The following is a 16,076-nucleotide window of genomic DNA, read 5'->3' on the forward strand; positions in this document are numbered from 1 at the left end:
ATGAGCTATTGATTTGGTTTCTTCTTTCAAATTTTCAGAAGGAAGAGCGCATTCATTTGCTGAAGCTTCGCCTGGCTGAGAGGGATGCACTGAAAGGCGAAGACGGTTACAAAGGAGGCCTCGCGGATACTTCTAATTTGCTCACGGTAAACAACAAGGATACTCTAATAGTAGCAGATTTTATTACGGGGGAGGGCACGTCCGACTCCGCTTTCGGTGCGGGCGCATCCGTGTGCACTCGCTCTTCTCGGGCAAGCGCCTCTGATCTCGAATTCTCTGAATCTTATTTATAATTCAATCATTTCGTCACTGCTCTCATTTCCCGGATTTAAAACTCGATTTTTTTCCAGTTTCTTATAAACCCAACACGTTCCGCAGATTTTTGTCCTTCTTCTTTAAATTCCTGAAATATACACCGGTTCGTAACTTCACGGTAAAAAAGTGTCAGGGGTTATCCCGTTATCCCCTAAAATTGTGGTACTACCGCCCAATTTGTTGGATGATATGGACATTTCTAATTAATTGTGGTAGTACTGCAACTCAAGTTAAGGTAGTACCGCATAACATTTGGGTTAGTTACGTAATTTATTGGGGTACTACCATTTACCATAATTAATTGGGGTACTACCACAATTAATTGGAAGTGTCCATATCATCCAACAACCTTTTTTTTCCGTGTTCTGTCGAAATTTCACCCCGAGTTTCTGTGGAATATTATCTTCCGCCAATTTGGTGATCTGTGCAGTCCTCCCATTTCCTGAATCGTTACCTTCTGACCATAGTATCATACCTAAGCGTCATGCGACGTTTAAAAATTTCCTCCGCCATTTTATTTTTTTACAGAGAAATTGTTCAACGAGACTATCCGAAAATTTCACTGAATTTCGTTTGTGCATGCTGCCGATAAAATTCAGTGAAATTTTCAAACGGATTCAACCAACTATTTTTCTGTAAAAAGAATAACATGTCGGCGGAAATTTTGAAACGTCGCATGGCGCTTGTGATACTTCGGCCGGGAGGTGACGGAATGTGAGAACGAATTGTAGAACTTTTGAGATTTTCTGGTTGGTGCATCTGTTCGAGTTTCTCCGACTTTGAAGTTATAGAAGTTAAGAGTCAATAAAAGAGAGACTATTTTGCCAGTTTTTTAGCCAAAAAAGGACAACTAAACATCACAAAGAGTTTTTTTTTTTTTTTTAAATTTACAAATTTTCGGGATCTCGAATTTGTCTGCAATTACTTGAGGTTCATAATAAAAGGGAGACTATTTTGCCAGTTTTTTAGCCAAAAAAGGACAACTAAACATCGCAAATAGTTTTTTTTTTATATTTACAAATTTTAGGGATCTCGAATTTGTCTCCAAAGCAATTACTTGAGGTTCATATTGATATTAACAAATTTTAGGGTCCAATGATGGTTTCATTTAATTTCAGTTACACGCAAAAATTTCTCTTCATTATTCTGAAACCAGTTAAAATGTCAACTTACCTCCTGAAATCAGGTGATATTTCAAAACGTCCTCATCATATTTGTCGCGGAAAGGCTTCAACTAATAACTGAATGAAATACATCGTGAATCGCGGTTTCATTTCAATGACATAAAATGCTTACCTCGTGGTTATTTTCGGGCAAGACCTTTATTTTCATACGTTTATTTTTTTACTGAAAAATTTCTGTATCAAACGTGGCACAGACCAGTCCATGACTCATAACGAGGTTTTCTCGCTTTTATATCCGATATTATACTAATTTAAAATTTAGAAATAGATTATAGGCAAAACTTTAAATTTTCGGGACTGTCTCGTGGGAATGGCTCAGCAGCGTCCCACAATGTTAATAACGCGCCTCCATTATAATATGATCAACTGAGTCCCGGCGCACAGTGGGTCGAGTCAATCTGACAGGTCGGGCCTACAATTTTCGACTAAAAATGCAAATTTTGATGTTTAATTCGTCAAATTTTGAAGTTTAAGGGGTGCTTCAGACTGAGACAATTTTACAAGAAAACCAATGGTACTGCTTTTTGGACCTCTACGTCTTGTACTAATAGAGTTTTGAGCTTTTAAAGTTTCAATATTTTGTCCGACTTTTCGCATTGATTCAATCCACTGTGCGGCGGCTCAGTGAGAAACGCCCACGGTTCTTTGCATATGCAACACGCACGTCCGTAGGACACGAATAGTTGCATCCAGTCGCTGCTTTTAACGTCGCATCGTATCGCGTTCCTCAACATTTCAGAGACGTCCTTTAACGTAAGTTGACGTTCATTCTCATTACGATACACGAAAAATTATCCCTGAGCATGTACAAAACTGTGCTCTCCTTTTTTTCATCCCAGAATTTAGTTCAGAGCACTTTTTTCTGCAGCGAGTCAACTTGTAGTAGTTGTAGTTGGAAAATGGGTAGATTTTTATTTATTTTTTTTTTTTTTACGTGACTGATATTGTTTTAAATCCTGGAAATGTGCAAGTGATAAGATCAGAGTAATGACGAAAAATCATCCTTTTACACTTGAGATGCACAATCATTAATTTTAAGGAGCGTACGGTAATTTTTTTTAATGTAAAAGTAATAAAAAGTAAGATGAAAAAAAAATAGGTGTATTAATCTGTGGCACAAGAAAAAATTTCTGTTGACATTTATAATATTTATTTCTTGTTGATACTTATTACTTGGTTCGTTTATTTTTTTATGGTAATTTTAGAAAAAATTTGGAAGGAATTAGGGTTCCCAAATGTCAATCATCCTTTACTTGTGTTCAAGGAACAATTGTCCTCTCTATTCCTCTTAAAACAACGGCAAATATATCTCGCAGGGTTTATTTATTTTCCAGGAACAAATATTTGCGTTCAATTTCAGAATTAAACAATTCCCTGTTTGAGATATTTTCTCTCGCAACGTAACACTAAAATGTGCTATTTCTTATTTGACTGTTAACTATTTGTAAATGTCTTATCTTCAAAAGTTGTTCATGAGTTCAAGGGAAAATGTGTGGGCGTACATACCATTTTAAGAACACCACCTTTAAATTACCTACATGCAGCCTTCTCACATTTTATCTTTGTTCATGCCGTGTCTACTTTTTGAAAGAAAGAAAAAAAATTGGTGTCGTTATACATTGTGCTATATTATATTGTATCGTATTATATAATATTTTATGATACAAAATAATATTTACCTACATGGATAAGTGGAATTAATGTTATTTGTTGCCGTTATCATACCTGATGTTTAATTGATGTTTGAGGTTATATTCATATTCTTGAAAGATATGTTTTGCCGCGAGGCATAGAGAACAAGTTTATAAACGAAAAAAAGAAAATTAAAAATTTAAATCGCTCAACATAACGAGTTTACTTTTTCAGAGTGACAAAACATCTCCTTAAGAAAACTTAAAGCCAGGTCTTTGGGCGTGGGTGAGGATTATAATTTGTTTGTACGTAGTCAAAGGTCTCCTCTTGATTTATATGTACCTCATCGTAGGCCTTAATTTTGTCAGCGTCATAGGCACATCATAGTGGGCAAATAATGGAAGAGACGCTTTGCTATGTAAAATTCCCGTGGATGCAAACATGGGCGGAACTAGGAACTTTCCATGGGGGAGGGGCAGAAATACACCTCAGCAAAGGGGGTCTGAGGGACACAAGAAGACACCCCATTAAGGTCTCCTCTTGATTTATATGTACCTCATCGTAGGCCTTAATTTTGTCAGCGTCATAGGCACATCATCGTGGGCAAATAATGGAAGAGACGCTTTGCTATGTAAAATTCCCGTGGATGCAAACAGGTCTGAGGGACACAAGAAAACATCCCACTAAGGAAGGGTCTGCGGGACTCTCCTAGCTCAAAGGAAAGTTCGAAACTTTAGAGGCGGGTTCGAAAGGCCCTCTCCGGAAAATTTTTAAAATGATCCAACTATACCTAATTTCCCAGATGAAAGATACGTCACGCACTTACTAAGCAAAATCCCTCACATTTTTTGGGAGGGATCAAGTAGATTTCCGGGGAGAGCAAGCTCCCCGGCCCCCTATTTTCGCCCATGGATGCAAATAGCAGAATAACTGGTCTTTGATCGGATAATTAGCAAAATTGACAAATTTCGTCTCGGTCGGATAGAACACTGAATGCCAGAATGAGACAACGGAGGTGCGTTCCGGAAATATTTTCCTTCATACCCGAGGAACCCTCCTGTAAAAAAAGCATGTGCCATGTAAATTATCAGCTCCGAACTGTAGGTAAACTGACCCAACGTTTTCTTTTCCTGACGAATAGACATGACGGGTCTGGGCTAAGATTTGGAATTTTGAAGGGGCGCCAAATTTCCCTCGTCAATGCCAGAAAACTCTTGACAAAATACTTGTATTCGAAAATTCAGAGAGTTCGTAGTTTCATCAAAGAGCCGTTCATATAATGCGTAACGCTTGCCCCCCCCCCCTTTGCCCCTCTCTCCCCTCTGCACGCATCCGTAATGGAACAGGCTCCGAATGGCTGAAAAAGAAATTGATAAATGAGAACATTCAGATTTAGAGCTCGCGGTGCCTATTAAAACTGCAATTAGGAGATAGAAAGCATTACGCTTTAACTCAGAAGGTCCACAATTGCGATTTTTTTTCTTTTTTTCAAGACAGTATATTCAATCAATTTGGACTACTCCAAAATTAATATACAACCTATTATTTTCAGAGAAAATTTTGCACCTACTTTTAGCTCCAAAAAAACATTCATAGTAGTACTAATATATCTTTCTTAGAAGATTGCAATGTCTTGCGTAGCGATAAATTTAATTTTGTTTCAATAGATGCCCATAACTTGGCTAAGAGGTGACTCTGCTTTTGTTTCAGCCAAGAAAAAAATAAATCAGCACTAAGGGACTAAGGCATTCTAAAATATAATAAAAACCCATTCTAATTTATAAAATCTACTTACTGCAAAAGTGGGACATCTGCACGCAGGAACTGAAGTCAGATTGAACGATTTGCGTTCCTCTTTTGTTCAATCAGATTCCCTCGCAAAAAGCGTTTGACTCTATACGGTAAAATCTCGTTGTGGATGTTCACTTTTCCACGACTGCCTCCTGTTCTTCTCCAGTATTTGTAAGGAAATACCACCGTTTGTAAGTTCGTTTGTTTTTCGTTCTGTTTTCACTTTTTTACCATCTTAATTCATATTCGAGTGACCCTTCTTTGATGGGCATTTGATTGTTACCTTTGAAAAATACGAGTGAAGTTCGATCAATCATTGACTCCTCGTGATGCAAAAGTAGCCTTTAAAATCACAAATCAGCAGCTCCAATAAGGTTTTGTTTAACTTGTATCGAGGTATACTGCCGCTAAACGGTGCCATGCAGAGTTGCGTTTGTTTAACAATCAAGGCGTTGGGTGCAGAAAGGGCATTTCTCGGTAGAGGTGTCTCAGAATCTCCTGTGCTAATTTATATTTTAGAGAGAAAACCATCGGGTCAATTTTCTGATATTATTCGTTTTCGCCATCGTAAAATCATAAGGAATATTCAATAAATGTTAAAACGAACTGCAGACATTTGCTTTCCCTGGTAAAAATTGGCAGTAGAATCTGTGTTCCAAAATATCATAGACCTAAAGCCGGCTGTAAGATTTCCAATAGCTTCTGTAGCCGGCTGTACAATTTCTTTCAGCCTTTTATAGCCGATGGCGATTAAGCAACAGCCAGACGATAAAGTTTATGCTAAACGTTACTAAATACAGATACTAAGACTTAGTTACTTTTTGGACCACCGCTCTCTTTTTGTGCCGTAGTATCTTGATTTATTTTGCGAGGGATGTTCCGTACTTTTCAAGGATGCCTGCCATTCTGTGAGCCATTTTGTGTTCTGTGTTATGTTGGAGCGCCTTTAATTTCTTATGATACTGTGCAATACCTCTGGTGTGAAATAGTTGCTTCAGACGCCGTGGCACGCTGCGGCGCGGCGGGCGGACAGAGAGCACGAAGCGCGCATTAGCGCCTACAAACCTAACAGGGATACTTCACGCATTGCGCAATGCGTGAAGTATCCCTGTTAGGTTTGTAGGCGCCAGTGCGTCGCCGCTCCGCTTTGTGTTAGGCTCTAATATTTAATCTTGCGGAGTCAGCGTTTTTCAACTCATGATTTTGAAATGTTTGCACACTCTGTATGGATAACTCTCATTTTAATTGATGTGTTTTGTAAATGTCAAGGTAGTTCCGTATCAAACTTAATGATTTCCAAAGCACACGAATTTCTACACAATTTCTTATAGCTTTTTATAGCCAATGGATATCAGGTGTAAAGCCCGGCGATGGGAACTATAGCTCGACTGTATACTTTTTATAGCTTCGTATAGCCCGGCTATATGATTTGCTCCGCTTTCTACAGCCAGCTATATGATTTTCAATAGCCTTCTTTAGTCGGCTATAAGAACTCCTAGGGTGTTTTGAAACGCAGCTCCTATCGCCAATTTTTACCAGGGTTAATCATAATACATTTACCGTTAGCGAAGATTGTGAGACATCGCAACCAAGAAATGCCCTTTCATGCACCCAGCGCTTCAATTATGCATGACTAATGTTTTCTCTTAAGACCATTACGTAAAATGGGAAGACTTTGCAAGAATTTCAGCAACACGATTCCATTCATTTAACAGTCAAATGAATATTTAACGATTAAGTATATTCAACGTCAGACATGCAGTCAGGCAATCTCAGGTACGTTGGGCAGCTCAAATCCCCCTCCTTCAAATAGGAAAAACGGTTCTTTCTCAAAAAATCTCCGCGGAAGGACCCCCGAAGCCCCCCCCCCCCCCGCATTCTGAGGGGAGTGGACGTAGAGGTCGGACTATTAGATAGCAGTGGCGAGGCGTGAATGATCGATTTTTAATATATCGATCCCCATTTGAAGCTATGGTAAATAATCGATTATTAAGGTGTTCCTTCCGAACCCCGTGTTTGTCGATCCTTTTTAACAGATTTAGATGCCAGATCAATCGATACATCGTAAAGCACGCCACGCCATTGTATTTGATAGCGGACGAGATTTCTTGTCAAAGGGAAACTAAATACTTAGTGAACATATAATTCCCCGATAATAATCGATATTTCCCCGTTTGAAGCTATGGTAAATAATCGATTGTCGATAAAAAAAATCGATCGAATAATCGATTGGTAATAATCTGTTTGTCGATCCTTTTTAACAGATTTAGATGCCAGATCAATCGATATATCGTAAAGCACGCCACGCACGATTGTATTAGATAGCGGACAAGATTTCCTGTCAAAGGGAAACTAAATACCTACCTAGTGAGCATATAATTCCGTAAAAATTTTAGTGACAGATCCTCGCCCTATGCGCCCTGAAAAATTTCTAACGATACACATTCGTTGTTTGTCTGAAAAAAACAGCATGAGTAAATAAGTAGGTAAAACATTTAAAATAAAACAAAACATTTTAAGCTACCGAGATGTGTGTTTGCATCATCGTAATATTATGTAAAGTTGAATATTTGTCATTTTGAAGGGTATTTTTGTGGAACGATGAGATTTGAATGACCCCCTCCCCTTTCGTGACAAAAATCTAACGTCACGTTGTATTTTAGTGCCAAAATGTAACGCAGTGCCAAATTGAGTCTCATACACTCATCAGATACCATCACTCTGGGAGGCCCGCCTTCTGACTGCTACGCAGTCGGATCCCTTCCGACGACGCACAGTGGATCGAGTCAATTAGAGAGATCGGACATGAAATTTTTGACTAAAAATGCAAATTTTGATGTTTATTTTGTCACAATTCTAATTTCGAGGGGTGCTCCTTTCGGAAAATTTCACAAGAAAACCGATGGGACCACTATTAGAACCTCACAGTTGTGTATAAACAGAGTTATAAGCGTTTAAAGTTTCCGAATTGTGTCCAACCTCTTCTATTGACTCAATCCACTGTGCGACGTAAACTATCAATAGTACAGTTTGAAAGAGAGCAGCGGGGCGATTATTGAAACTGATAGACAAAGCGATAGACAAAGATGACATAGGGAGTATGGAGCGATCCTATTGGTTGACATAGTTGGTTCTCATAGACTAAGGGGGAAAATGATAGACTAACTGTCGGGTCTCTCGTGGGTTGCCGTTAGTTAGTCTATTACCTACCTCCTTTGTCCATTGCAACCACCCGCTTCCACCAATAGGATCCCTCCAAATCCCTTTTGTCGTTTTTGTCTATAGCTTTGTCTATCAGTTTCAATAATCGGCCCGCAGATTTTAAATTTTAGCAAACACAAATCAAGTGATATGTTTGAGATTGGAACAGTGGTACGTCCAAAGAGTGCGATCGAATTTGCTTTCGTCGATTAGCGCCGATTTTAATTTTCATGGCTAGTAATTCAAAATGCTCGTCCGACCCTCCTTACGCCCCCTAAAACAGGGCACTTTTGGAGGGGCGATGGAAAAAAGAAAAAATACTCAAACATTTTGAGAATAATTTAAGGAGAATCACTTGTCCAATAAATTTTACAAGGGTAGTGGCGCAGATGATACGAGCAGCCAGCAGTGAGAGGTCTTAATATATCCTGAATCTTCAAACCATGGCGCGGTGATTTTCACTAAAAGTATGGTTTTACTTTCAGATTCGTTATTGTACTTTTCGCAGTTAGAAAAAATGTATGATATTAGTGTAAATAATTGATTGACGAGGTGCTATTAGAAGTCCGGTACCTAAATCATAACTGTGATGAAAGAAATAATGACCTCATGATCGAAACCAACTAATTAGGTAGGTACAGACATTGACTGTCGAAGAACCATTTCTTCTCACGTTCAGTTCTTAATCCAATTGTTAATTTTCCTTCAGATCAAGAATATCGATCAAAAATATTGCATTACATATATGAAGCTCGTTGGTTCCTCCCACACGGAGAAAAATACTTCGTGCATGGGACCTGAAGTTGAGGTCATATGAATCTCTGAAGTTTTCTGATCGCGCATCTGAAAACTTGAGGTCGAGCTGCCGAAGTTCAAGTCAGACATCGAGGTACTTCGGTATGTACCGGAGTACTTCAGATGTGTGACCCGAGCCCTTCGGTATATATCGAAGTACTTCAGATGTCTGACGTGAACTTCGGTTTTTAGAAACGTGATCCGAAAACTTCAGAGATCCATATGACCTCAGCTTCGGGTCCCACACACGAAGTTTTTTTCTCCGTGTACACATGATCAATTACAATTAGTTAAATAGAAAGGGGAAAAAAGAAAAAAGCAATACTTCATGTACATGTTTTCCTACATTCACTACTTATAATTATAAATTTTTATACGATATAATAGTACTTAGTTTATTCGGTGTTAATTTAATAAAAACATTTTTCAGATATTATTCGTGCATTCTCTTACATATATGCACCGAGCGTCAATAGAATTTGTACTTGTAATGGCTACCAAATTTGAAAATTCTTAGTTGGACTCCTCCGATTGAAAATTAGTATGTTCTAAGCCAACCATATATAACAAATTAAGAATGCAACATGATTGGGTTTTTGGACCCATAGCAAATTTCATGATTATACTCCTTGATACTGCCGTGCTAAGGAAAAACGCCGTATGAACATTCGAGAGTTGCCAAATTCTCCTTGATAAAATATGTATTTTTGACTTCATTCATGGATATTTGGACGTATTTCTGTGAAACGGAACTAAGCGCCAATTTGAGTTCCTTTTGAGGGATTTAGAATGCCGAATAGCGCGTTCTGTCGAACGAAACTAAGCGCCATGGAAAAGCATTGCGAGTATAGGACGGAATGAGCCCGACGCCCGGTTCCGTCGCCAATCAAAGCCCCCCTCTACCTTCCTCCTCCTATGGCGCTTAGTTCTATTTGATAGGAATACGCCCAATTTCCCTTGAAATTTTCGGATATTTTGGATGAAATTGCGTACAAAATTGTCTAAAATTTTTAGAAAACAGTATTAACAAGTTTCCTAGTAATTTCGGTTTTCATCTGAGGAAACTTGGCAACGTCTGAGGGCTCATACGGCGTTCTTCCGTAGCACAGCAGAATAGAACACTCGCTCAAAATATTTTCCCACCTACACCCGCCACCGCATAATGCAGTATAGGTAGTGTACGATAAAATGTAGGTAGATTTACCTACCTTTTATCACAAGACGGTATAGAAGAACACAGAATGCACTTCATTTTCATTTAAGGGCAAATTAGATGTTTCGTGTTGAGATATTAACAACGAAAATCATGAGACACATAAAAAAAATTAAAGTGTGCCATTAAATGAAATTTTGAATGTACTCATAGTTTGGTATCCAATCGATCCCATACTTGATGAATAATGATATATTTCTTGAGATGGAAGTGCCTATATCGGGCTGAAATAAAAACCAAAGAAGATATTACGCTTCTTTATGAAAATACCGATAACTTATTTTCAATAACCGTCACCCATTTTTATAGTGCAGCTTTCGTTTTTTACAAATTGAATATTTGTTAGGGAATGAACATGGAGATAACTTCTTACCTTATCATTGAATACGTAAGACCGAGGAGACTCACTCATGGATGAATGGATTGGCCATTTTCAAAATTCTCATGAAAATCTCTTGATTCAGGGCAGATAGGGAAAGTAAGTCCTCCAAAAACACGTAAATAAACGCTTATAGTACCGTCTCAATTTTCTATGCTTCCATATTTTGTCCATCCGTGAGTATACATTTCCGGCAGAACTTGCACTATTGTATGAATTGAGTGTACTAGCGAATAAACTCAATTAAGGAGAAAACATGTGGGATATTACCACCCTACTCAAAATGGTAATTTTTTAACTTAGAATAAAGTTGAATCTTTTTTCTTTAATTTTTCTCATGACAGTTTTTTGTACACTTACACTCATTTCTCTGAAAAAACTATGTGTCTTGATTTTGCAATTATTAAAGGTTATTTATTTGCTCTTTACATGTTATATTTATTTTCCTCCCGGGAGAGTTTATCCTTCATAGCGCACACTTACAACCAGGCCCGCCACAAGGGGGGGGGGGGGGGTACTGGGTCCCTGGTACCGGGGCCCGGGCCCCGGAGGCGGCCCGTGTAACCCGTGAAAAACCACTACGAATTCACATGCAACCCTTGTTTCGTAAGAAAAAGTGAAAAATTTACCCTAACAATCTCGCAAAAGGTGAATAGATTTTCAGAAACACACTGGGGCACTGTAGAATTCTTCTTAAATTTTCAAAGAAGTATACTTCCTGGAAAATTGCTATCTATTTTCAAGATTTTCAGTAGAGAGGGATATTTTTAGTAACTGCGTTTCATTTTCTTCCGTCGTCAGATGCTAAGAGTCTCCAGTTTGGGCATCCTCGACTTCAATGGCTCAAGGCTCAACTCCCTTGCCATAGACAAACGAAGGGGGAGTCCAGGGGGGCCTGGCCCTCTTAGAACTGAAAATAGTATCATATGCCCCCCCCCCCCAAAAAAAAAAATGAAAATGTTCCAGATGTTTTGCATGCAACAATTCGCAAGTATTTTGTGCTGAAAATAGAAAAAAAAACATAATTATTCCGCAGAAATTGATGGACAAATTCTTTATAGAGGCTTCAAAATGCATCCGATTATTCTTATAAATTCAAAAATTTCTGGGAGGATGCCCCTCGGACACCCCCCCCCCCTCCGTGCTTGGGGCCCGGACCCTTTAAACTGGTACCAGGGCCCGAGATGGGATGTGGCGACCCTGCATGAAGGCCATTTCCATTTAAATCTTCCGTCACATTCATACGGCGCAATGATACAACTATTTGAACTCTCCGGAATTCGTGAGGTATCACGCAGCATTTGAAGGCGTTTTCAAAACAGCCAAGTTCCGTTATCGGAATAATCGTTTTGCATAGTCCATATTATTTTGTTTCCATTTCTAACCACTTATTTAATTATAATCCTCCTATAAAAACCACCCATTTGCTAAATACAATTCTAGCTGAAGCGCACTTCAGCGCATTCATGACTGCAAAAATGTTATAACGGAAATCGAAAAGGCCAGCGTGCATGAAGGCTATTTCAATTGCAATCTTCCGTCGCATTTCTAAGGCGCAATGATACAACTATTTGAACTCTCCGGAATGCGTGGGGTATCATGCAGCATTTGAAGGCGTTTTCAAAACAGCCAAGTTCCGATACCCGGATTATCGTTTTGCATAGTTCATATTCTTTTGTTATATTCCGTACCACTCGTTTATTTTTAATCCTCGTAGAAAAACCATCCATTTGTAAATACAAGTCTAGCTAGAGCGCACTTCAGCTATGCATTCACCACCGCAAAAATGTCAAAGGAAATCGACAAGTCCAGCGTGCATGAAGGCAGGCCCGCCTTAAGGGTGGGATACCGGGTCCCTGGTACCGGGGCCCGGGTCCCGGAGGGGGCCCGTGTTATCCGTGAAAAACCACTACGGGTTCTCATGCAACCCTTGTTTCGTAAGAAAAAGTGAAAGATTTACCCTAACAATTTCGCAAAGGTGAATAGATTTGCAGAAACACGCTGGGGCACCGTATAATTCTTCTTAAATTTTCAAAGAAGTATACTTCCCGGAAAACTTTTATCTATTTTCAAGATTTCCAGTAGAGAGGGATATGTTTAGTAACTGCGTTTCATTTTCTTCCGTCGTCAGATGCTGGGAGTCTCCATAGTCTGGGCATTCTCCGACTTCAAATGCCCATAATTCAACTCCCTCGCCATAGACAAACGAAGGGGGAGTCCAGGGGGCCTGGCCCTCTTAGAGCTGAAAATAGTATCATATGCCCCCCCCCCAAAAAAAAAATAAAAATGTTCCAGATGCTTCGAATGCAACAATTCGCAAGTATTTTGTGCTGATAGTAGAAAAAAAAACATAATTATTCCGTAGAAATTTATGGAAAAATTCTTTATGGAAGCTTCAAAATGCGTCCGATTAGTCGTATAAATTCAAAAATTTCTGGGATGAGGATGCCCCTCGGACACCCCCCCCCCCCTCCGTGCTTGGGGCCCGGACCTTAAAACTGGTACCAGGGCCCGAGATGGGATGTGGCGGGCCTGCTTACAACCTAGGATTTCCAAGTATATAACTCAGTTTTCCCATTTTGAGGTTGAATTTTGTGATTTTGATCCGAAATAAAACTCCACGCAATGCTAAGAGAATAAGATAAGTGGAATACCTAAGGACTGAAAAATATATCCAAGCTGCGAGAGTACTATGCTTTAAAAAAGCACGACTAAGCACACGCAAGATCGTGTGCTGAGAGCATTGATATAGCCTTCAATAGATTGGATAGGCAAAATTGGCTGCTCTCGAGCCCCAATAGTATTATCTTAATGGTGAAAATTGAAAAAAAACGTTTCTCGATTGCGATCATTTAAATAATTTCCTTGTTCTTTAAGGAATGAGCATTATTGTCTAAAATGTTTCGGGAATAATCCGTGAGAGATGAGGATAAAGTACCTAGTCCGTGAAAATTCCAAGATTATGCACATCTAGTTATGGCTTCTTTTTGAAAAATTAAAATACGGAATTGATATACCTGCAACGTCGCAAATCGAGATTTCAGTTTTCATCTCGTACCGTCATTTCTAGTGGGATTAGTTTTATCGGTCGAAGAATTAAATGTTTTCATCCATTTCTTCGTAAGCTTGCCTGAGGTTCGATCACTATAGACATAGAGAAAAAAAAGAGGTGTTTGCATTTCGGGCATCTTGGATGACGTAGGTCGATACCTACAACGAGTTTATCATCGATTTTCTAATTGGAAATGGTGTAATTTATGGAAAAAATTCACCCTACAAAAAGTGCTTATAATTGTATCATGAGTTGATTTAAGCAAAAAAATCGGACATAATGGTCCGTTTTTCATACTTCGAATTCCAGATTTCGCTGGCCAGGTTGTATCGACCTACGTCGCAGGGTCTCAAGATGCAAACACCTCCTTTCTTTCCTCTATGCACTATAGGTATATAATTTGAAAGAAGGGGAGATAAGGCGAGATGAAAAAAGATAGCTTCATGGGAAGTTCCATGTTATGATGCGTGGGGGATTCAGAATCTCTGAACAGGATTCAAGGGCGCACAGTTGACCGAGTCAATAGGAAAAGTCGGACGAAATTTGGAAACCTAAAGCGCCTATAACTCTGTTCATACAATACTTTGAGGTTCTAAAATTGGTTCTATTGGTTTCCTCGTGAAATTTTCTTCTATCAGCAACCCTTAAATTTTAAAATGTGACGAAATAAACATCAAAATTTGCAGTTTTAGTCAAAAATTTCATGTCTAACAGTCCGACCTCTCTAACTGACTCGAGCCACTGTGCGCCGTCCAGATGAAGGCTTTATACTGAAGAATGATGACCGTCTCCGCATATTTAAACGCATCATAAAAAGTTTCGAATGGTGTCCTCAGATTGCCGAGAGGGTGTCTCATATCGGGCTTTGGGCAAAAAGAGACGATCATCCCTCGTAACCCTCTTAATTTTTAAGTTAAAACGTTCCATTTTCCACTGTTTTTCAATGCATCATGGAGCAAATTTATGCGGAGGGGGGGGGGGGGGTGTCAGACCCTCTCAGAAGGAACAGAAGTGCGGGGATCGGACTGCATTTTGCAATTTGGAACTATAAATTCTGGCTCATCAAAAAAAAAAAAAAAAAAAACCACTTATGTGCATAGGGAAACTTGTACGTTGTACTACTACGTTGTTTTTAAACCGGGCCGGAATTTATAGCTCCTAATTGCAAAATGCAGCCCAAGTGTAGTTCTCAAATGAAAACGCCCATCTTTGGATAGAGGTGTCGTCAGCTAAGCTGTCATTTGTTTACTCTCCGTTTGCAAGTGATCTCGATGCAATTGTCCAATAGCGATCGAGGATTGACCGCGGCCCGATTACGAGCCTGGTCAATCCTCGATCGCTATTGGAAGATTCCATCGCGATGGCTATTCGACGATCCCATCGCGATCACGATTGGACGATTCCATCGCGAACGCTATCGGACGATTCTATCGTGATCGCGATTGAACGATTCTATCGCGATCGCGATTGGACGATTCTATCGCGATCGCTATTGGACGATTCCATCGCGATCGCGATTGGACGATCCCATCGCGATCACAATTGGGCGATTCCATCGCGATCGCTTGCAAACGGAAAGCAAACAAACGCCAACTTAGCAGACGACACCTCCACCTAAATCGATCGTTCAGAAGATCAAAAAATCTAAGACTTCGCACACCAAAAAAAACGTAGGTATCTAGACGGCGGCTGGTTGAAGTTTTGGAATGTTCAACATTCAACTTTATCAGGCCGCCATTTTGAGACGGCGATGTACAGAGACCCGCGGTTTTGCCAATAAGACTTTGATTTTTATGCTCTGTCGTACGAATGCATCATGAGATGAGATTGTCGAAAAAAGTTTGGCTGAAATGACACCCCTGTGAGACTCGAGGCACCATACAACAAATAGGAAGGTAAAAAGAATTACCTACAGTGGGTCAGTGGCACCAATTTTGTTAATTTTGGTTTTGAAAGCAGAGAGTGAACTTATCTTCTGGGAACTTTTTTCAGATTGTTAGGTATCTATTAATAGCAAAGAAGCCCCGTTTTGAAAATGCCAAGAAAATGACGCTTGAAACGAAACCTTGGCCGATTGGCCAGATTGGGGGAAATGGCGTTTACTGATTGGCTGTCAGGCATCGCCTTCAGAGCAGGGTTTTGAGAATTGCTGTAAGAGTACCTTTTTTTCATAGAGCGCTGGCTTCATATAACACTAGGTGTCTTGGGCGAAATGTCATGTCGACGGTGTAAGTCGGCAATCACATAATTCGATTTGCGACGTCGCAGACTTCCTGTCATACTTTATTTTTTAAACTTTTTTTTTTTTTTTATTTTTCTGTGCGAGAACTAGTCTGCAAAAAACGACGGTCTGTGCAGATTCCTAAATTCGTCGTCCGCGCTTGCAAACCGAAAGAAGACAAATGCCAACTTATCTAATAACACCTCTACCTACAAATCGCAACGATTAGGTGATTCAGCCCGGGTTTTTGGAGAAGTCAAACTGATTAAAAAAATGAAGTACTTATTCAACGA

General features: G+C 39.5%; 1 protein-coding gene across 5 annotated transcripts in view; it reads left to right on the forward strand.

Moving 5' to 3' along the window:
- The window catches only part of GABA-B-R1 (gamma-aminobutyric acid type B receptor subunit 1), a 30,957-nt gene extending 20,019 nt beyond the window's left edge, over positions 1–10,938 (forward strand). For 2 of the 5 annotated variants that reach the window (XM_019040826.2, XM_019040825.2), the window contains exon 16: positions 39–10,938. In XM_019040826.2, the coding sequence (XP_018896371.2) occupies positions 39–293 (255 nt within the window). In that variant the 3' untranslated portion in view covers positions 294–10,938. The remainder of the gene's footprint in view (positions 1–38) is intronic. The other 3 variants (XR_011899123.1, XR_011899122.1, XM_019040827.2) reach the window with 3 other exon arrangements.
- Positions 10,939–16,076: the final 5,138 nt, after the last annotated feature.

Source organism: Bemisia tabaci, chromosome 2 (assembly GCF_918797505.1).
Source record: "Bemisia tabaci chromosome 2, PGI_BMITA_v3".
Taxonomy (NCBI): Eukaryota; Metazoa; Arthropoda; class Insecta; order Hemiptera; family Aleyrodidae; genus Bemisia; species Bemisia tabaci.